At 37.4% G+C, this 22,937-nt stretch overlaps 1 protein-coding gene across 1 annotated transcript in view; it reads right to left on the bottom strand.

The window, feature by feature from the left end:
* Nucleotides 1–22,259, bottom strand: part of LOC148699381 (uncharacterized) — a 29,054-nt gene extending 6,795 nt beyond the window's left edge. The window contains exon 1 of the mRNA XM_088698746.1: nucleotides 18,860–22,259. Within this exon, the coding sequence (XP_088554872.1) occupies nucleotides 18,860–22,259 (3,400 nt within the window). The remainder of the gene's footprint in view (nucleotides 1–18,859) is intronic.
* Between the last annotated feature and the right edge of the window lie 678 nt (nucleotides 22,260–22,937).

Genomic DNA, 22,937 nt, shown 5'->3' on the forward strand with positions numbered 1-22,937 from the left:
ACTATCCAAAGCATCCATCTATGACCAACTCATAATTTATGTTTTCAGAGGTGCACAACTTAGTTAGGATTAGTCACTACCTTGCAACCTTTTGGGTTTTTAGCATCGTTATATTCTAAACAGTTAACACTACCACATCATCTCTACTATAGAGACAATCAATTAGATTACAATAATCCAATCATTCATTAATAAAGAATAATGTTTTGTCAAACAAAACATTCATCCATCTCTTATAGTGACGGAATTAAGTTCCTTATTCAAATTGGAATGTAAAGACAATATTTGGTTTTCCAGTTTCTTTGGTAGTTCATATGAGGAAGTAAGTATTATCTGCTTTCGCAGAGATCTATATTTTATTCACGTTCCGAACGTCAAGTACTTTCTCTTCTCTCATTAATCTTCTACTTCTTATTAGCCACACTTTTATAACTATTGTAAAATATAGTTACTAATACGGAATCAAGCATTAAAGTAGAAGAACCAACTATTTTGAACCTTTTAAAGAACAATTTACAACACCTTCAAAAGGTGTGTTCTTGACACTTGCAAGATGGTTCTTGCAAATTCCCCTTCCAATGTCCATCCTTTCATAAAGAAAGTTTGTTCCCTTGGAGCTATTTCATCTTCTTCATTTGACTTCTCCATTGACTACAATAGTCATGGTCCCTAAACTCCCCACTATCTCTCTTGAAACTTATTTCAATTGTGTTATACACATCAAACGATTTGGAAAGCGTGCGGTTATTGTTCACTATATAGTTTACAATAAACTTAGTGAACCATTTGGATAGGGACTCAAAGATGAAGTCCTTGCCTAGTTTCCGTCTCTAGAAGTGGTTTAACACTTCAACACTCAATGATTCAAAATCATCATAAGTCCATGTTGATGGACTATTTTTGTCAATCAACCATTATGTTCTAAACATAATTACCAACTTTCAAGAGTTGTTCAAGGAAACTCTCATTTCTTCATACAACAATTTGTACATGAAGAATCATGGCACATAAAGTGTGCATGCCCTTGCGCTTAATTCTCAAGTTCCTTGTCCATTTAACAAAGAAACAATCACTAGTGTTTGCGTTAACTAAGGGCTATTCAAAGAAACTCTTTTTTCTTCATACAACGATTTGTAATGGAAGAATTATGACACTAAAAGTGTTGTCCTCTTCATGATAGACTTATCTAACATGTTCTTCCAATGATACATTATCAATAGGAAGATTGTGAGGATGAGACTACTTAGGTACATGTACAATCCATTCAAGACAATCTATGGGATTGTGGTTCCAAGTCTGGAAACTAAAACATTCGGCTTTTCTTTGTCAAGTTTTGGATAGCGTTTGAAAATATATCTGTAAATAAATACATAACAAATATAAATTGATTGATTTTAAGCCATTTGATCTGGGTCTTTAAATCAAATAGCACCACCCACTATTTTTGGCAAATTCCATATCCCTCATTGGAATTCAAGAGTTTTGGAGGAAACTCTTAGTAGGGTATGGGAGGCTCACTACTACCAAGCCCACCTCGCAATTATATGATGTTGGCTAGCATTAATAATAATGAGAGAAGACATTTACTCATTTACATCTCATGTAAGTACCCATCTAGTTTGGCCTCTAGATAATGATGCCTCAGAATTATATCATGTTGGCATCATTGCAGTTAGTTAAGTCATTCTCACCGTGCCAGTTCGTGTAAGGGTTCAAGCATAGCCTCAAAATTATATCATGTTGGCTAAACTCGTTGCCTACCTCACTTCATCATGTATGTATATAGAACTCCTCCTAAGTGTAAGCACATACTTTGTACTCCCCCATTATAGGGTGAAGTCGGTGTATGAGTCACAAACGATTGGAGCCTACTATGGTGGAAGGCCACGAAAGAGTGTTCAAAGCACTCTCATGCTTGTCAACTTAGTAACAATTTTAGTTGAGGGTTTTTAGGTCTCATCACATATAAGCATGCATTTTAATCTTATTAAAACAATTTGGTCTTATTACAACTATTGGTCCATGTGATTGATTTAGTAGTATATGATACTACCACTATGCTTGTAAAACGGTTTTTAAAGCAAGAGTATATGGTACTACTAACATAAGCTTTGCATTCATTGATGGACTATATAGTTGCCTTAGGGCCTTAGGATGATTATGAACCTTTGATTCGATCCAACACGATCCTAGTGTTGGATCTCGGTCTAGGGATGGTGATTGATTTTAGTTACTCATTTAATCACATTAAGGCGTGTTTTCTTAATGGGCGTTGGACCCTACTACTCCAATTTCATGCATATCAAATAAAACAAGAAAATAAGTACTTCAAAGTAAAGAAGAGCTTATGCTCTTTTACAACATTTGATCATATCAAATTACAACCAAAATCTAATCTACACATTCCTATGGTTCACACAAATTTGAGAGACGGCCTTTCACATAGATCAATTATCGTAGGCTTAGGTTCATAATCACCCTTTCTTTAATTAATTAACGCTTGAACTAATTAAACTTGAATACAACATTGTCATTTGGTTTTTGTATCCATAGAATTGATTTAGATGGAGCTAAATGAAATGAAAATCTAATTCTCATTTAAAGATACAAAACTATTTTGTTCTCAACTAATTCTGGCCAAAAAGCAACAACCTCAACTTTTGGGCTATATTGCAAAACATAAACTTTTGAGGTCACTTTGTAAAAACACAAAAGTCCACTACTTCATGTAATTACAACTAGAACCCAAAAATTTCAGCAAATACAAAAACTTCATTAAAGGAGCAAAACAATTTGTCCTTTAGTGATTTTGGGCCTTTACGTAAAAACGTAAACTTTCAGGTCAAAATACAAATACACAAAAGTATCTAAACTTTATGTAATTGCATAAAAGCCCCCAAAATACCCTACTTTAATAGGGTGGCCGGCTTTGGTATACAGGAGTGGGGTTGAGACACTTTTGCAAGTTTTAAAACAAAAGGTGTTAGGTTGTCACATCCAGCCCCGAACCCCCACGACATCCCGGGCTCCACTCCACCGTAGCACGATATTGTCCACTTTGGGCCCCTACCACACCCTCACGGTTTTGTTTCTGGGAACTCACGCGAGAACTTCCCACTGGGTCACCCATCCTGGGATTGCTCTCGTGCAAACTCGCTTAACTTCGGAATTCCTACGGAACCCGAAGCCAGTGAGCTCCCAAAAGGCCTCAAGCTAGGTAGAGATGGGAATATACATATAAGGCTTACAGGATCCACTCCCCTAGGCGATGTGGGATGTTACATAGGTGATGTCCATGAAACATGGAAAAAGTTTTGACATGAATAGTGATGTGAATAGTTCAAATCATCTCACATCAACTATTAGAAACAAATTTTTTAAACAAATTCAAAACATCTTTGAATCAAACACCCAAAACTTTATGTTCTTGGTTATGAACATGAAGAACACATCAAGAACAATGAAGAACATCCATGAAAACCCATAAGAGCTCCATGAACATTTTTCACCAAAAGACACCCAAAACCTCTCAAACTTAAGGGAAATACCATATTAGTGATGCGAGAATTATACGCACACAAATTAAACCCTCTTTTTATCAATTGTAGTGAAGAATGTAAGTAGGGATCGTTCTGGACCGGGGATTAGGAGGGATTGTTAATCACTTGGATTTGACTCAAAAACGTAAAAACACAATATAAAACACCAAACTAGACCCAAAGAATGCAAAACTAAAGTTTAAAACACTAAGACAAACCAAAAGACTCAAAACAGCAAGAAAACACTCAAAACTGCCTTAAAACTACTTTCTGAGCAGTTTTGAGCACTAGAGAAGAATTTGGACGAAAATTGGTTTTAACTTGACCTAAGACACTTAAAAACACAAACTAAAGTGATTTCTAACTACTATGACTCAACAAAGTAAAGGGGGATTGGTTTTGGACGAATTTAAAAACAAAACAAACTTTTTAAATTAGAACAGATTGTAAAAACGAATTTGATGGAATTGAATGGATGGGAAGCTAGCTAAGGGGTTCATCTCCACACATGTTATACTTGCATATAAAACAATTTCCAATTGTTTTTCAATAACCCATGAATTCTCAACGCCCCAGATTAACCGTGAATTGCACTAATTAACCCTCAGATTTTCCTAACGTTATTGAATTGGATGATTGCATACGACAACCCAAAGCATTCCCCACAAGTTCCCTACATGAATTGCATAATAGAGATACAAACAAGAATCATTAAGTTCTTTGAAAACCATAAGCATTGACGAAGCACTCGTTACTATGAATTGCATGAAACTTATGCCAGGAATTTACTTAACGCAATTGAGATCATCAACTTTTACTACTTGTGAATATAATTCCATAACGATTAGGTGAAATTTCCTTATATCCTAGCATCCAATTTATGCATGATAATTTAGCGTGCACTCTCAACCAACACACACAAATCAATGTAATTCACATAGATAAGTAAATTGAATTCACAACTTATGAAACGCAATTAGAAGTAATCAAATCATATCGCAAGCATAAACATGTATTTCGAATCCCCCCCTAGCCAAGGGGGGGGGGGGGGGGTTTAGTTCCTCATACGCACAAAACAAAGAGAATTGAAATTAAACATTGAAATCAAAGGAAAAGAAACACCTAGAAATTCCAGCGACGCGAACTCGAATTGCATGAACTTCCGAGCTTCCTTCTCCTCCTCCTTGGTGCGGCAAAGGTCTAGGGACAGGTTTAGGGCCTTAGGTGTATGGATGCATGGTCATGGAGGGATGTAGTAGTGTTTAGGGGAAGGGGATGGTGCGGCAAAGCTTCAAACTAAGGAGAAAGGTGTTTGGTGGCTGCGGCAAGGGTGTGGAGAGGGTTGGACGAATTTCTGGAATGAATGAATGTGTATGAGAGGTGGTATCCTAATCTAGGGGTTAATATGAGTATATAAGGGCACTTAAAACCCTAGGGTAATCAGATATGGACTTGAATAACCCAAATCCACAAGGAAATAGGCTTAGAAATCAGAAATAAAAAGGGATAATGCTTCCTAGGTGCGGCAGGTAAGGAGATGAGGTGATAAGGCTTCTAGAATGCCTCTAATGCAAGGAAAACTCACGGCAAGGATGGATAAGGTTTCTAGAACAAGGATAAGGTATCCTAAATGGATAAAGTGCCCCAAATGGATAAGGACTCCTCATTGCACTTGGAAACTTTGCCTATTAGGATTAGGAAACCTTGTCTTCATCATTCCTTCTTCATCTTGGACTTCTTTTCCTTCTTGGACTTGGAAAACTTCTTTGTTGCTTCACTTGAGACCATTTGGATTTTGACTTTCCTTCATCAAGTAGGAAACCTTATTTGAGTAGGAATCTTCATTCTTCTAGGAATCCATCTTCAACTAGGAATCCCTCGTTGATTAGGAATCCTTCTTCAATTAAGAATCCTTCTTCAATTAAGAATCCTTTGTTGACTAGGATTTCATCTTTTAATTAGGCGCTTTCCTACTTCGACTAGGAAACCTTGTTCAAGTAGGAAACTGAAGGAAAATTTGTGAAAAACATGTTCATTTAAGCAACATCAATAGCATGCAATTAACAATTAAAGGCGGAATCATACTTGTATGCACTTAAAACAAAACATTTACCCATGAAATTCAAAGCCTAGTAGATAGGTGAACCAAGACTCAACTCAAAACAAAGTGAGTTGAGAAATCAATACCTTTGTAGATTCCTCTTTGCATAAGCAAAGGCTAATCACCCAAAGAGAGGGCCTTCATTCCTTGCATCTTAGATCCATGGATTTGGATGGATGAAAAGGTTTCTCCAAGTTCCCAAAATTGAGAACCTCTAATGATTCATCACCAAGGCATAATGAAGAAGAAATGAGTGACCTTTGAGGAGTTTGATTGCTAGATGATCCCTCCAAGGTGGCCTAAATTTTAGAGAGAAAGGAGAGCTTGTGTTCTCATCCTTTCCCCAAAAATTACCATATCTAAATTTTAGGCTATAAAGTCCTTTATATAGTCCCTTCAAATAAGTGACCTAATGGACCAAAAGCCCTATTCTTCTAACATGGCAAGCCTATAGGGTTTATTGGGCTTTCAAGCCCTTTGTTTATTCAAGTTGTCATACAACTTGAGTTAATGGGCTTGACATTCAAATCCCATTGGGCCTTGCGGCCCAAAACTAACCCGAGGTCTTTAACGAACTTATTCGTTTGATTAATTAACATATTAATTAATCCTAGCCTTAGATAAATAATTAAACCATTTAATTATTCTTACTCATCTCCGTTGTTTCTTCAAACTCTACCTTACTCGGTGAACGATCCATTAGGTTCCTTTTAGCGAGGCAGTGGGCGATTAAAACTCTTTCTAATCGATTGTGAATTGAAACTTACTTTCAATTCTCCCGTTAGTGATAATACACTTTTAGGGCTTCCACAAACCATGGTTGACGCCTAGCAGCATGTCATGGTTACCCAAGCTAATCAGAAGAGGTGGAGAACCTATTCAGTTTTAGGATTACAAATGCAATACGGTCTTTCTCTAATACAATACTCTTGACCACATTGTTTGGTTTGATAGTTTATTCATGTCTACTATCCAATGTGAGTCTTGTGCTTATATGATTACCTTGAATGTGATTTGGAACACATTCCTAAATCTCATTCATACTTTGGCCAAAGATTCTTAATCATATCATAGAGTATTCTCCCTCAAACAGTTTGAAGGTTAGAGATCCCTTGTTGCGCATTCACTTGCCTCCATGGCTAAGTGGCTTAACCCCAACGATGCCATGGACACCCTCCTGATGGAGTGACTTTGACATAATCAAAGATTAAGGACCTAACCACAAGACAACTGTGATGCCTCAGGTCAAAAGACTAATTTGCATTATCCCAACCATGAGTTCTCATGTGACATGAATATGAGAACTCTTCGTTGATCGTGTTCAGTGAACTCATTCTCTATTGAGCACCTACGTGCTTGTCTTGATGTCACACACACCAATGACTCGAGACTAGTCACTCTCCCTGAGAGAAGACATAGCACATACTGATCTTAACGGACTGTCAATGCCCAATTGACAATCCTATGATCAGGAACGTTTAGGATGTGTCAACGAAAGAATGGTCTCATGAATCTAACTTCTTTAGATCGCATTCTTCCAATCACATATTCCTTGGACTTATCGTTTAAGCATATAACATTTATATGAGACGGCTCAAACAATAATCTTTGCCCTTTACATTTAAACTACATTAGTTTAACTTTCTGAAATGTCCGTAAAGTATCATCATATGATTGGTTTTAGGGCACATTTCCAACAATCTCCCACTTGCACTAGAGCCAATCAGCTTAGTCATCAGTGATGATACCTCTTCTGTAGTCATTTCATAAATGGCTGAGTAGTAGGCCTAGACAATGGATATCTATATGTTATCCATAGAAGCAACCTTGAGAATAACGACGTCACCATTATACATGATTCTCAATCATGTGGTTCAGTCTCTCATTTGAGTTCGGACCTTGATGAAACCTTGATTCCCTGGCTTGAGCTATCGCCCCATTAGTGTCATACACTTTCTGGTTGGAACCGAATGGAGAGTTCATAACTGAACTTTCCCATCCAAACAACAATGTTGTAAGCTTCTATATGGCAATATATTTTGCATACATGATGGAACACATTAAAGTCATTACTTTTAACGTTTCCACCCAAATATCTCTTTAGTCATAATAAAGAGATATCTCATTATCACTTCATTCATAATGAAGAGATATTCTATGATGGATTAGATTCATAATCTAATACATTTACGTTACTCTAATTCTTCCTCATTCTTGAGGAATCCATCCTTAGTATTTCTTAAATACCTAAGGATTCACTTGACAGTTGCCATGGTTCTGATCCTGGGCTTGCACTGATATCATCTTGTACCGTTCTAGGTACAACTTATATCAATGTTTTCATACAATATGAAATACATAAATCACCTTTCTGCATATGCATAAAGGATTCTATTTACGCATTATTTCTTTGGGAGTCAAAGGGTACATTCCCTTTGAGAAGAACAACTTCCTAGTCTCACTAGAATTGTCATTCTAATTGAAGTTTATCATCATATGAGAAACTTCCTAGCATCTCTTGTCTATTTTAGGGATTGATATAATCCAATTATATCTTGAAATCTATCATTATAGATTTCCATCCCATGTATATAGACTATGTCTCCCATATACATTCTATCATTATAGAATGTTTAAAGTCATAACTTTAACGATGAAGAATTCCTTTCATTTTCAAAATTAATATATATCATGTATATATATTCAAATTTAGGAATATGATCAACTCCCACTAATCTTTTGTAAACCTAGTAAACAAAAGATTCATTTACATCTTTATGAGAAATCATACAATTGATCTTTTCTCATAAGACGCTTATAGCTCCCACTAGCTTGCTAAGATCCATGATGGATGGATCTCTACAACTAACATGTCTTAGAAGTATATATCATATATATATGGGTAATTGATAATGTCCAATGAACAAAATCTTATTTATGTTCATTCTTCTCCTAATGGAGAAATTCATTATCTTACGATGCTACTTTCTTTGATATTTTCAAGGAAATTAATCTAAAGTGTTACTTTTTCCTTGGATCAAATCTAAGGAGGTAAATACTTTAGACGTCTTACTCATCTACTTACATTTCTTGAATTCTTTGAAACCTTTTGCAAAGTATTCGGACTTGTGTTTATTCAAAATAAACTATAGTCCAACCGAGAGTGATCTTCGGTGAATGTCATACATCATGAGTAGTATTATGTTGTGGACAAGTGCCACTAACATCTAAGTGAATTAACCTCAACAACTTTGTGATTTTTTCTTCTTTCCAAAAGAATAAAGATTCGAACATTTCGCCTCTATACAATTTTAACAAGAAGGTATTGGATCCGGATCTAACGATCCAAAGCATCCATCTATGACCAACTCGTAACTTATGTTTTAGAGGTGTCACAACTCAGTTGGGATTAGTCACTACCTTGCAACCTTTTGGGTTTTAAGCATCGTTATATTCTAAACAGTTAAACTACCACATCATCTCTACTATAGAGACAACCAATTAAATTACAATAATCTAATTATTGATTAACAAAGAACAATGTTTTGTCAAACAAAACATTTATCCATCTCTACTATAGTGACGGATTTAAGTTCCTTAAAATTGGAATGTAAAGACAATCTTTAGTATTTTCCAATTTCTTTGGTAGTTCATATGAGGAAGTAAGTACAATCCGCTTTCGCAGAGATCTATATTTTATTCACTTTCCGAATGTGAAGTACTTTCTCTTCTCTCATTAATCTTCTACTTTTTATTAGCACACTTTTACAACAATTGTAAAACATAGTTACTAATACGGAATCAAGCATTTAAGTAGAAGAACCAACTGTTTTGAACTATTTCAAGAACATATTACAACACCTTCGAAAGGTGTGTTCTTGACACTTGCAAGACATTTCTTGCAAATACCCCTTCCAATGTCCATCCTTTCTTAAAGAAAGTTTGTTCCCTTGGAGTTATTTTTGCTTTCTTCATTTGACTTCCCTTTTGACTACAATAGTCATGGTCCCTAAACTCCCACTATCTCTCTTGAAACTTATTTCAAATGTGTTATACACATCAAACGATTTGGAGAGCGTGCGGTTATTGTTCACTATATAGTTTACAATAAACTTAGTGAACCATTAGGATAGGGACACAAAGGTGAAGTCCTTGCCTAGCTTCCGTCTCGTTAAGTGGTTTAACACTTCAACACTCAATGATTCAAAATCATCATAAGTCCATATAAATGGACTATTTTTGTCAACCAACCATTATGTTCTAAACATAATAACAAACTTTCAAGAGTTGTTCAAGGCAACTCTCATTTCTTCATACAACAATTTGTAAGTGAAGAATCATGGCACATAAAGCGTCCATGCCTTTGTGCTTACTTCAAAAGTTCCTTGTTTATGTAACAAAGAAACAAGCACTAATAGTTTGTGTTGATTAAGGGTTGTTCAAAGCAACTCTTATTTCTTCATACAACAATTTGTATTTGAAGAATTATGACATTAAAAGTGTTGTCCTTCTCATGTTAGACTTATCTAACATTTTCTTCCAATGATACATTATCAATAGGAAGATTGTGAGGATGAGACTACTTAGTTACATCTACAAGCCATTAAAGACAATCTATGGGATTGTAGAACTAAGTCCGGAAATTAAAGCATTCGGCTTTTCTTTGTCAAGTTTTGGATAGCGTTTGCAAATATATTGGTAAACAAATACATAACGAATATAAATTGATTGATTTTAAGCCATTTGATTCGGGTCTTTAAATCAAATAGCACCACCCACTATTTTTGGCAAATTCCATATCCCTCATCGGAATTCGAGAGTTTTGTTGAACTCTTAGCGGGGTATGGGAGACTCACCATTACCAAGCCCACCTCAGAATTATATCATGTTGGTTAGCAAAAATAATGATGAGAGAATAACACTTTAGTCATTTACAACTCTTGTAATTACCCATCTAGTTTGGCCTCTAGAGAATGAATGCCTCAGAATTATATCATGTTGGCACCATTGCACTTAGTTAAGTTATTCCCACCATGCTTAGTTTATGTAGAGGTTCAAGCACAACCTCAGAATTATATCATGTTGGTCATACTCGTTGTCTACACTCACCTCATCATATGTTTATGGACTCCTCTTGGATGTAAGCACATACTTGTACTTCCCCATTATAGGGTGAAGCCGGTGCATGAGTCACAAACGATTGGAGCCCACCACGGTGGAAGGCCTACGAAGAAATGTTCAAAACATCTCTCGTTTATCAACTTAATAATGGTTTGTTGAGGGTTTTAGGTCTCATCACATATAAACATACATTTTAATCCAATTAAAACATTTTGGTCCTATTACAACTATTGGTCCATATGATTGATTTAGTAGTATATAATACTCCCACTATGCTTTTAAAACGGTTTTTAAAGCAAGACTATATGGTACTACTAACATAAGATTTGCATTCATTGATGGACTATATAGTTGCCTTAGGGCCTTAGGATGACTATGAACCTTTGATTCGATTCAACACGAGCCTAGTGTTGAATCTTGGTCTAGGGATGGTGATTGATTTTAGTTACGCGTTTAATCACATTAAGGCGTGTTGTCTTATTGGGCGTTGGACCCAACTACTCCAATTTCATGCATATCGAATAAAACAAGAAAGGAGTACTTCAAAGTAAATAAGAGCTTATGCTCTTTTACAACAATTGATCAAATCAAATTACTTTAAAGTAAAGAAGAGCTTATGCTCTTTTACAACAATTGATCATATCAAATTACAACCAAAATTTAATCTACTCATTCCCATGGTTCAAACAAATTTGAAACGGCCATTCACATAGCTCAATTATCGTAGGCTTAGGTTCATAATCACCCTTTCTTTAATTAATTAACGCTTTAACTAATTAAACTTGAATGCAACATTTTCATTTGGTTTTTGTATCCATAGAATTGATTTAGATGGAGCTAAATGAAATGAAAATCCAATTCTCATTTAAAGAGACAAAACAATTTTTGTTCTCTACCTAATTTGGGCCAAAATGCTATGACCTCAACTTGTTTGGGCCATAGTGCAATTAACCTCAACGTTTGGGCTATTTTGCAAAAACTTAAACTTTTGGGGTCACTTTGTAAAAACACAAAAGTCCACTACTTCATGTAATTACAACTAGAACCCAAAAATTTCCACAAAAAATAAAACTTCATTAAAGGAGCAAAACAATTTGTCCTTTTAGTGATTTTGGACCTTTACGTAAAAACGTAAACTTTTGGGTCAAAATGCAAATACACAAAAGTATCAAAACTTTATATAATTGCATAAAAGCCCCACAAGGACCCTAATTGAGTAGGGTGGTCACTTTGAAACAAAGTGTATAAAAATTTCAAAGTTTTTTGTAAGTGGGTGTGTGTAATGGAATAAATCATTACACACCAACCCACTTAAATTTCTTTAATTTTTCAAAATAAATATCTAATATATTTAAACATAAGAAATATTTCAAAACAAAAACTTTATGAAATAAATCAAAACTTTGAATCAAAACACCAAACCTTTTGTTCTTGGCAAGAACATATCAAGAACAATGAAGAACATCCATGAAAACCCATAAGAGCTCCATGAACATTCTTCACCCAAAAACATACCAAAACCACTCAAACTTAAGGGAAATAACATACAACCATACTAGGGTACATAGGGGTTCCAAAAGTCACTTTAAAACACTTTTAACAAGTCAAACAAGAACCCAAAAATCCACCCTTTGGATTTGGCCGAATTTCCCCAAAAACATGGCACCAAATTTTAGCTCCAAAATTCATGCTCATATGAACTACATCTACAACATTTGAGATGGCAAATTTTCTAACAAAATTTACATTCAAAGAAGCAAGAATAAAGCTTGTAACAATTACAACATTCAAATCACAAACTATGAACTACAAAACCCAAAAGGATTCACCAATTACTAGACTTAGGCTCTTGATACCACTTGAAGGAAAATTTGTGAAAAACATGTTCATTTAAGCAACATCAATAGCATGCAATTAACAATTAAAGGCGGAATCATACTTGTATGCACTTAAAACAAAACATTTACCCATGAAATTCAAAGCCTAGTAGATAGGTGAACCAAGACTCAACTCAAAACAAAGTGAGTTGAGAAATCAATACCTTTGTAGATTCCTCTTTGCATAAGCAAAGGCTAATCACCCAAAGAGAGGGCCTTCATTCCTTGCATCTTAGATCCATGGATTTGGATGGATGAAAAGGTTTCTCCAAGTTCCCAAAATTGAGAACCTCTAATGATTCATCACCAAGGCATAATGAAGAAGAAATGAGTGACCTTTGAGGAGTTTGATTGCTAGATGATCCCTCCAAGGTGGCCTAAATTTTAGAGAGAAAGGAGAGCTTGTGTTCTCATCCTTTCCCCAAAAATTACCATATCTAAATTTTAGGCTATAAAGTCCTTTATATAGTCCCTTCAAATAAGTGACCTAATGGACCAAAAGCCCTATTCTTCTAACATGGCAAGCCTATAGGGTTTATTGGGCTTTCAAGCCCTTTGTTTATTCAAGTTGTCATACAACTTGAGTTAATGGGCTTGACATTCAAATCCCATTGGGCCTTGCGGCCCAAAACTAACCCGAGGTCTTTAACGAACTTATTCGTTTGATTAATTAACATATTAATTAATCCTAGCCTTAGATAAATAATTAAACCATTTAATTATTCTTACTCATCTCCGTTGTTTCTTCAAACTCTACCTTACTCGGTGAACGATCCATTAGGTTCCTTTTAGCGAGGCAGTGGGCGATTAAAACTCTTTCTAATCGATTGTGAATTGAAACTTACTTTCAATTCTCCCGTTAGTGATAATACACTTTTAGGGCTTCCACAAACCATGGTTGACGCCTAGCAGCATGTCATGGTTACCCAAGCTAATCAGAAGAGGTGGAGAACCTATTCAGTTTTAGGATTACAAATGCAATACGGTCTTTCTCTAATACAATACTCTTGACCACATTGTTTGGTTTGATAGTTTATTCATGTATACTATCCAATGTGAGTCTTGTGCTTATATGATTACCTTGAATGTGATTTGGAACACATTCCTAAATCTCATTCATACTTTGGCCAAAGATTCTTAATCATATCATAGAGTATTCTCCCTCAAACAGTTTGAAGGTTAGAGATCCCTTGTTGCGCATTCACTTGCCTCCATGGCTAAGTGGCTTAACCCAAACGATGCCATGGACACCCTCCTGATGGAGTGACTTTGACATAATCAAAGATTAAGGACCTAACCACAAGACAACTGTGATGCCTCAGGTCAAAAGACTAATTTGCATTATCCCAACCATGAGTTCTCATGTGACATGAATATGAGAACTCTTCGTTGATCGTGTTCAGTGAACTCATTCTCTATTGAGCACCTACGTGCTTGTCTTGATGTCACACACACCAATGACTCGAGACTAGTCACTCTCCCTGAGAGAAGACATAGCACATACTGATCTTAACGGACTGTCAATGCCCAATTGACAATCCTATGATCAGGAACGTTTAGGATGTGTCAACGAAAGAATGGTCTCATGAATCTAACTTCTTTAGATCGCATTCTTCCAATCACATATTCCTTGGACTTATCGTTTAAGCATATAACATTTATATGAGACGGCTCAAACAATAATCTTTGCCCTTTACATTTAAACTACATTAGTTTAACTTTCTGAAATGTCCGTAAAGTATCATCATATGATTGGTTTTAGGGAACATTTCCAACAGAAACATCATCTTCAAATCTTCAATTTCGTCCATCATCTTGGCTCCAAGCATATGATGTCCATTCCAAGCTCTAATTTGCTCCAAAAGGCTCCAAAATGCATCCTTTTGCATACTTTGCCCTTAAAACCTGAAAACACATAGAACTAGCTTAAAAGACTACTTTACTAAGGAAAAACACTATAAATGCACAAAAACAAGCTAAACTAAGGTGCGTAAATATGCTCCTATCAAATTCCCCCACACTTAGCTTTTGCTAGTCCTCGAGCAAAACAAAATGAAACAAAGTAAATAAACGAAGTAAAACGAGTAAAACACAACCTACACCTTCCAACAATCGCCTCAGGGATTTCCAATGCACATGACATGTTAAAAATCATCATTCCCACAGATTTTAGCCATCTTTACGCTTAAGCATTTACTTAATCATGGTCACTACTCATTAGTTCACAAATAACCAATTAAAACATGATTTTGAATGTAGTAACATGCCTTAGAGAATTTCCTCAATTCCTTACTAGATATGCACTCAATTTTCACACAGATTTTCTGACTACACACCCTATACTAGTTATATGTGAGAAGATAGATGTAAATATGAAAACGAATGCTCACATATATGTATGACAAAGAAAGCACTTTTCGGAGTGAAAAAGCATGTTTATCAATATGATCTCATGAATGGAATGCTACTACTTAGATGCGAGAACCAGTGACACCATATGCTCGTACCAATTTTAAACTCCACAAATTGAAACACATAACACTCAAGATTAAAGTCAAGGGTTGTAACGGGGCTAGGGGTATTGGCTAACAAAGAAAGGTAAAGGATAAAACAAACGTTCTTTAAACAATAGTAAGCAAAGCAATGAACTTGATACTTAGAATTCACTTTAGAGTGCAGAAAATAACTTTAAACACAAAGGGGAATACACATGCATACTTAGGGTCAAATGCAACGTTTTGGACCCTTTCTTCAATAACCAACAACTTAGAGCTCCTTTTATGCTCTTCCAACTCCTTTTCATACTTTTCACAACTTTTTCTTTTTTTTTTTCTTTCTATTTTGCACGAATTTTTCTCTTTTTTTTTTTTTTTTTTTTTTTTTTTTTTTTTTTTTTTTTTTTTTTTTTTTTCTTTTCTCCTAACCCGTGCCTCAATATGAGTTTTGGCACATACCCATATCAAGAATCCTTCCCCCACACTTAGCTTTCTGCAATACCATGATCCAAAGGAATTCATCATGAGTCATTCTTAACTACGTTCTAAGAACAAGGGTATGGATAATCCTAATCTAGGCTAGGTGAGGATAATGTGGGTTAACAAACAACATAGGCTAAACGAGGCTCAACGGGGTTAAACCTACAAAAACACATGCATGGAATGATGGCTTTTGGGCTATGGTGGTAACTACTAACTTCATCTTGAATATGTGTTATGCAATTCAATAACATGTTTTGAATGAAATTGGCATGAGTTCTAGTATTTGGAACTAAATGATGAAACGCCTTCTAAGTAGTAACCAAGCAAAGAATAATGAGATCATGCAACGACTTTAGAAAACAAGAATGCACAGATTTTAACTCTCCAAATAAACGTTTAGGCTCAAGTCTCACAAGGTTGTAGCATTTGTTTGAGTTCCTTCCTTCAAGCATGTTACAAAAACTAATTTTTTTTTTTTTTTTTTTTTTTTTTTTTATTACATGTGAAGTCATAAGTTATAACCACAACCAAGCATAAACAAAGAGTAAATCAAACTTTCATCCATGTTAATCATTCTCTTTAACAGTCATGCAATTACAAACTGAATCCTCATCATTGTGTTGGAAGGTACCCTAAGACACAAACAAACACACAAAAACAACTTAAAAACAACTTTTTTTTTGGGTTTTCAAAACAATTTTTTTTCAATTTTTTCTGGGATTTTCGGATTTTTAGAACAACAAATACTAAAACACACCAAAACAGCCTAAAAACACCTAAAAACAGCAAGAAACAACATTTGAAATTATGGGTGATAAAACCCTACGAATTTGCATCAAAACACTTTGGTTACCCCCCCCACACTTATATCAAACATTGTCCTCAATGTTTCAAGCATAGACTCACACAAATAACAAACAAACAAACAAAACAACATCTAACAACCTAACATGGCAGAAACAAAATCAACAACAAAGAGAAGAGTTTAGGAACGCAAATCTGGAATTGGAGTGCTTTCTCGGTCTTCCTTTGTTGAATGCATGGGTTGCCTCCCAAGTAGCGCTTGCTTTAACGTCGTACAGCCGGACGAAGACCTTATTCACTCCTTACTAGGGCCCACGGCTTCCAAGGGTATGTCATCCACGGCATGCTCCACAAAGGTGTCATAATAGGGCTTCAAACGATGCCCGTTCACCTTGAATTCGTGTCCCGTTTTCAAGCTTTGGATTTGGACTGCACCATGAACAAAAACATTAGTAATAACAAATGGTCTAATCCACTTAGAACGTAACTTACCGGGAAACAAACGTAAACGGGAATTGAACAATAGCACTTTTTGCCCAATTGAGAATGATTTCCCACGGATCATGTTGTCATGGAAAGCTTTGGTCTTTTGCTTGTAAATGCTTGCATTATCGTACGCCTCGTGCCTTATCTCATCAAGCTCATTTAATTGCAATCTCCTTTGACTTCCCGCTTCATCGAGGTTCATGTTAAACTTCTTGATGGCCCAAAGTGCTTTGTGCTCCAATTCAACGGGAAGATGGCACGCCTTGCCATAGACAAGTCGAAAGGGGGACATCCCAATGGGGGTTTTGTACGCCGTACGATACGCCCAAAGTGCATCATCTAACCGTAAGCTCCAATCCTTCCTTGTTGGCCCAACGGTCTTCTCAAGTATTTGCTTGATCTCTCGGTTGAAAACCTCGGCTTGGCCATTCGTTTGAGGATGGTAAGGTGTAGAAACCTTATGGGTGACATGGTATTTCCTCAATAACGCTTCAATGGTCCGATTGCAAAAGTGTGACCCTCCATCACTAATGATCACTCGTGGCATTCCAAACCTTGCAAAAATGTTAGTTCTAATAAAATCTGCAACCACTTTAGAATCATTAGTCCGGGTGGCCTTGGCTTCCACCCATTTTGACACATAATCAACCGCAAGCAAAATATACATGAAACCATACGATGAAGGGAAGGGACCCATAAAATCAATACCCCAAACATCAAAAATTTCAACATTTAGGATAGAAACCTGCGGCATTTGGTCCTTTGCACTAATACCACCCATTCTTTGGCATTTATCACATGTTAAGCAAAACGTTCTAGCATCCTTAAAAATACTAGGCCAATAAAATCCACATTGTAACACTTTGAGGGCCGTGCGTTGTGTGCCAAAGTGCCCTCCACATGCATATGTGTGACAAAAACTCAAAATTGAATGACATTCAGAATCGTGCACACAACGACGTATAATCTGATCGGGGCAAAATTTCCATAAGTACGGATCATCCCACACATAAAACCGTGCATCATGCCTAAGTTTATCACGTTGGTGCCTAGTGAACTCACTTGGAATACGTTTTGACACCAAAAAATTAACAATATCGGCATACCAAGGTGCACTAACCTTAATGGACAGCAATTGTTCATCGGGGAATGTCTCGGCAATGGGTAGGGCCTCTTCATTGTGCACCATTCGGCTTAGGTGGTCAGCCACCACGTTTTCACTTCCCTTCTTGTCCCGAATCTCTATGTCGAACTCTTGAAGTAGCAACATCCATCGAATTAGCCGTGGCTTGGCCTCCTTTTTAGTGAGCAAGTACTTCAGAGCTGCATGATCAGTGAAAACAATTACTTTAGTACCAATTAGATATGATCGAAATTTATCTAAAGCAAAGACAACGGCAATAAGTTCTTTTTCCGTAGTGGAGTAGTTCAATTGTGCATCGTTCAATGTCCGTGAGGCGTAGTAGATGATATGCGGCCTCTTGTCCTTTCTTTGTCCTAAAACTGCTCCTAAAGCATAGTCGGACGCATCACACATGAGCTCGAAAGGTAGACTCCAATCCGGTGGAACAATGATGGGTGCCGTGGTCAACAACTCCTTAAGTTGGTTGAATGATGCCGTGCACTCCTTGGTGAATTCAAACGTCACGTCTTTTTGTAGGAGACGGCAAAGAGGTTGTGCAACCTTCGAGAAATCCTTGATAAACCTACGATAGAATCCTACATGGCCAAGAAAAGAACGAACCTCTCTAACCGAAGTTGGAGAGGGTAAGTGACGTACAAGATCTATTTTCGACTTATCAACCTCAATACCGTTTTCAGAGACTATATGACCTAAAACTATGCCTTGTTTAACCATGAAATGGCATTTCTCCCAATTAAGAACAAGGTTAGTTTCAACGCAACGTTTTAAGATTAAACTAAGATTATGCAAGCAACCATCAAAAGAATCACCAAACACGCTAAAATCATCCATAAACACTTCAATGATTTTCTCAACATAATCAGAAAATATGCTCATCATGCAACGTTGAAATGTAGCAGGTGCATTACATAAACCAAAAGGCATGCGACGATATGCAAAAGTACCGAAGGGGCATGTAAAAGTGGTTTTTTCTTGATCTTCGGGTGTTATGACAATTTGATTATAACCAGAATAACCATCAAGAAAACAATAGAAAGCATAACCGGCTAACCTCTCAAGCATTTGGTCGATGAACGGCAATGGGAAGTGATCCTTCCTTGTTGCGGCGTTTAGCTTCCTATAATCGATGCACACCCTCCAACCGGTTTGAATGCGTTGAGGAACAAGTTCATTCTCGGCATTTGCAACCACAGTCACTCCAGATTTCTTCGGAACGCATTGAACGGGTGAGACCCACTTACTATCTGAGATTGGATAGATTACTCCACAATCCAAAAGCTTGATTACCTCCTTCTTCATAACTTCTATCATCGGAGGGTTGAGACGGCGTTGAGCCTCTCGGGATGTTTTGGACCCCTCCTCTAGAAGTATGCGATGCATGCATGTAGTAGGGCTAATTCCCTTGATGTCGGCCAAGGTCCATCCAATTGCCGTTTTGTACTCCTTAAGCACTCGCACCAATTTGCTCTCTTCTTGTGCCGTGAGTGAGGATGAAATAATGACGAGCAACGTGTCATCCTCGCCCAAGAAAACGTACTTCAAATGACTAGGCAACGGCTTAAGTTCAAGTGTGGGTGGCTGCACAACTGAGGGAAGCATTTTATTAGCCGAAACTGAACTTAAAATAGGGTCCGAATACTTACCCGATTGTGATGGCAATGACTCGAGGGCAGCCACCATCTCAATGACCTCATCATTAGGGGGCACGGCAAAAGAATGATCATGCATGCCGTAGGTTCCCATGGTTGTGGCTTCAATGTTTTTCTTGTCCATGCCTTGTGCAATGACCAATTCAAGTGCATCGTTGTTCAATTTGTCAAAATAGTCCTGCGACAAAGAGTCAATTACATCAATAGCAAAACATGAATGATTCTCACTAGGGTACTTCATAGAATCATAAAGATTAAAATTAATAACTTCCCCATCAAATTCCATCGTCAACGTGCCATTATAGACGTCAATCTTTGTCCAAGCAGTTTTCATGAATGGCCTTCCGAGGAGGATGGGCAATGAAGGGGCATGGTCCGATTCATCCATCTCAAGTACGTAGAAGTCCGCCGGGAAGATCAAATGATTAACCTGCACTAACACATCTTCCAAAACTCCCTTTGGATAGGCATGAGATCTATCGGCTAATTGTATGATCACACCATCGTTTTTCAACGCTCCTAGGTTCATAGATGCATAAATTGAATATGGCATGACATTTATAGATGCACCTAGGTCTAACATGGTAGATTCAAACCTAGAATTACCAATAACACACGGAATTGTAAAACTACCCGGATCTTTGCATTTTGGGGGCAGCTTGCGTTGTAAGATGGCTGAGACGTTTTCACCTACTTTGACCACCTCCTTGGTCGAAATCCTCCTCCTATTGGTGCAAAGTTCCTTCAAGAACTTGGCGTACCTCGGGACTTGCTTGATTGCATCCAAAAGGGGGATATTGACTTGAACTTTCCGAAACGTCTCCAAAATGTCCTTTTCCGCTTCTTCTTTCTTTGTTTGCTTAAACCTACTAGGAAAAGGAACATTCGCAGGAAAATCATTAGTAGGAACCGAACTTGACACGTTTTTACCTTTATTGGATGAATTGGACGACTTGGGATCACTGGGAACTTGCGGCACATTTGGTTCCACCTTGGCCGTGAGTGGCCTTTGCTCCTCCTCTTCAATTCTCAACTCGTCCTCCCAGTTGGAACGTGATTTGGATGGTTTGAGGTCAGATCCGACTTGCTTTCCACTTCGCAAATGCATAGCTTTTGCAGATTCGAATCCACCTTTCGGATTGACCACCGTTGAGCTAGGCAACCTTCCTTGCTCACGAAATTGCCCCATGAACTCGGCAATTTGTCCCACTTGCTTCTCCAAGTTGTCCACCCTCTTGTCTTGGATTTGCCTCTCTTTGTTTTGAGTTTGGACTTCCTGCGTCAAAGTAGTAAGTAATTGAAAAATCTTATCATTATCACTTGAATTACCTATATTGCTTTGGGCAGGTTGTGCTTGGGCTTGTGGTGGTGCCAACGGCTTTTGATAGAAACCCGGGGGTTGTTGCCTAAATCCGCTTTGTTGTTGACCTTGTTGGGGGTCTCGCCATTTGAAATTCGGATGATCACGCCAACCAGGATTGTAAGTATTAGAAAACGGATCACCATGTGTTTGGTATTGGTTGCCATATCCCACGGCATTGAGTGTCTCCCACCCTCCATTCTCGATCAATTGTGGGCACTTGTCCGTAGGGTGTCCTTGCATGGAGCATACGCCACAAGAAGCTACGGTTTTGACTTTTGGACCTTCCACCACCTGAGAAAGCAACGTAGTAAGGTTAGCCATTTGATTTTGAAGTTCGGTTATGGCACTTACCTCATTGACTTGATGTTGTCGTGGCATGCTTCTTTGTCCAACACCTTCGTATTGTTGAGCGTTCAACGCTCGATTAGCAATCAACATCTTTGCAGCCGTAGGGGTCTTGTCCACCAATGCTCCCCCTACTGAGGCATCTAGCATTTGACGTTCAATAGGTAGAAGTCCCTCGTAAAAGTATTGTAGAAGTAGTTCCTCCTTCATTTGATGTTGTGGACATGAAGCAACAAGAGATTTAAAACGTTCATAATAAGTAGGAAAGGATTCACCTTCATCTTGTTGAATTCCACTTATCCTTTTTCGTAGGAGGATGACTCGAGAAGTTGGGAAAAACTTCTCCAAGTAAGCTCGTTTCATGCTCTCCCATGATGTGACAGTTCCGGGAGCCAATTCGTACAACCAATCTTTCGCTTTCTCTTGGAGAGAAAAGGGAAAGGCCTTCATCTTCAAGATGCTCTCATCCACGTTCACCGGAGTCATGCTTGAGCAAACGACTTCAAACTCCTTCAAGTGCTTGTTCGGATCTTCCATGGATAGCCCATGGTACTTCGGAATGTGATGTAACAGGCTTGACTTCAATTTGAACTCGGCAGTCTTGTCTTGAGCCGCCCTTGGGTATTGGATGCACAAGGGTGCGGCATTGGCCAATCCCGAAGCGGAAAGCTCCTTGATTGTTCGGTTGTCCGCTGCCATGACTTCCACTTCTTCTTCAAATTCAGAAACGGACTCGGAACTTGCACTTGATTCACTAGGTTCCGGGTTCTTCCTCTTACGTCTCAACTCACGCTCAAAATCGTCGTCAAAGTCTAAAATATGTTCGTGAACCGGATTAGAACTCCGAGTCATAAACAAGTACCTAAAACAAGAAACAAAATAACATAAGAATCTGATCTAATAAGAAAACGAAAATAACACTCCAAGGGATTAGCAACTTTGCTAATCCCCGGCAACGGCGCCAAAATTTGATGCGAGAATTATACGCACACAAATTAAACCCTCTTTTTATCAATTGTAGTGAAGAATGTAAGTAGGGATCGTTCTGGACCGGGGATTAGGAGGGATTGTTAATCACTTGGATTTGACTCAAAAACGTAAAAACACAATATAAAACACCAAACTAGACCCAAAGAATGCAAAACTAAAGTTTAAAACACTAAGACAAACCAAAAGACTCAAAACAGCAAGAAAACACTCAAAACTGCCTTAAAACTACTTTCTGAGCAGTTTTGAGCACTAGAGAAGAATTTGGACGAAAATTGGTTTTAACTTGACCTAAGACACTTAAAAACACAAACTAAAGTGATTTCTAACTACTATGACTCAACAAAGTAAAGGGGGATTGGTTTTGGACGAATTTAAAAACAAAACAAACTTTTTAAATTAGAACAGATTGTAAAAACGAATTGGATGGAATTGAATGGATGGGAAGCTAGCTAAGGGGTTCATCTCCACACATGTTATACTTGCATATAAAACGATTTCCAATTGTTTTTCAATAACCCATGAATTCTCAACGCCCCAGAT

Source organism: Pyrus communis, chromosome 1 (assembly GCF_041283825.1).
Source record: "Pyrus communis isolate YQ-2024b chromosome 1, ASM4128382v1, whole genome shotgun sequence".
NCBI classification, from domain to species: domain Eukaryota; kingdom Viridiplantae; phylum Streptophyta; class Magnoliopsida; order Rosales; family Rosaceae; genus Pyrus; species Pyrus communis.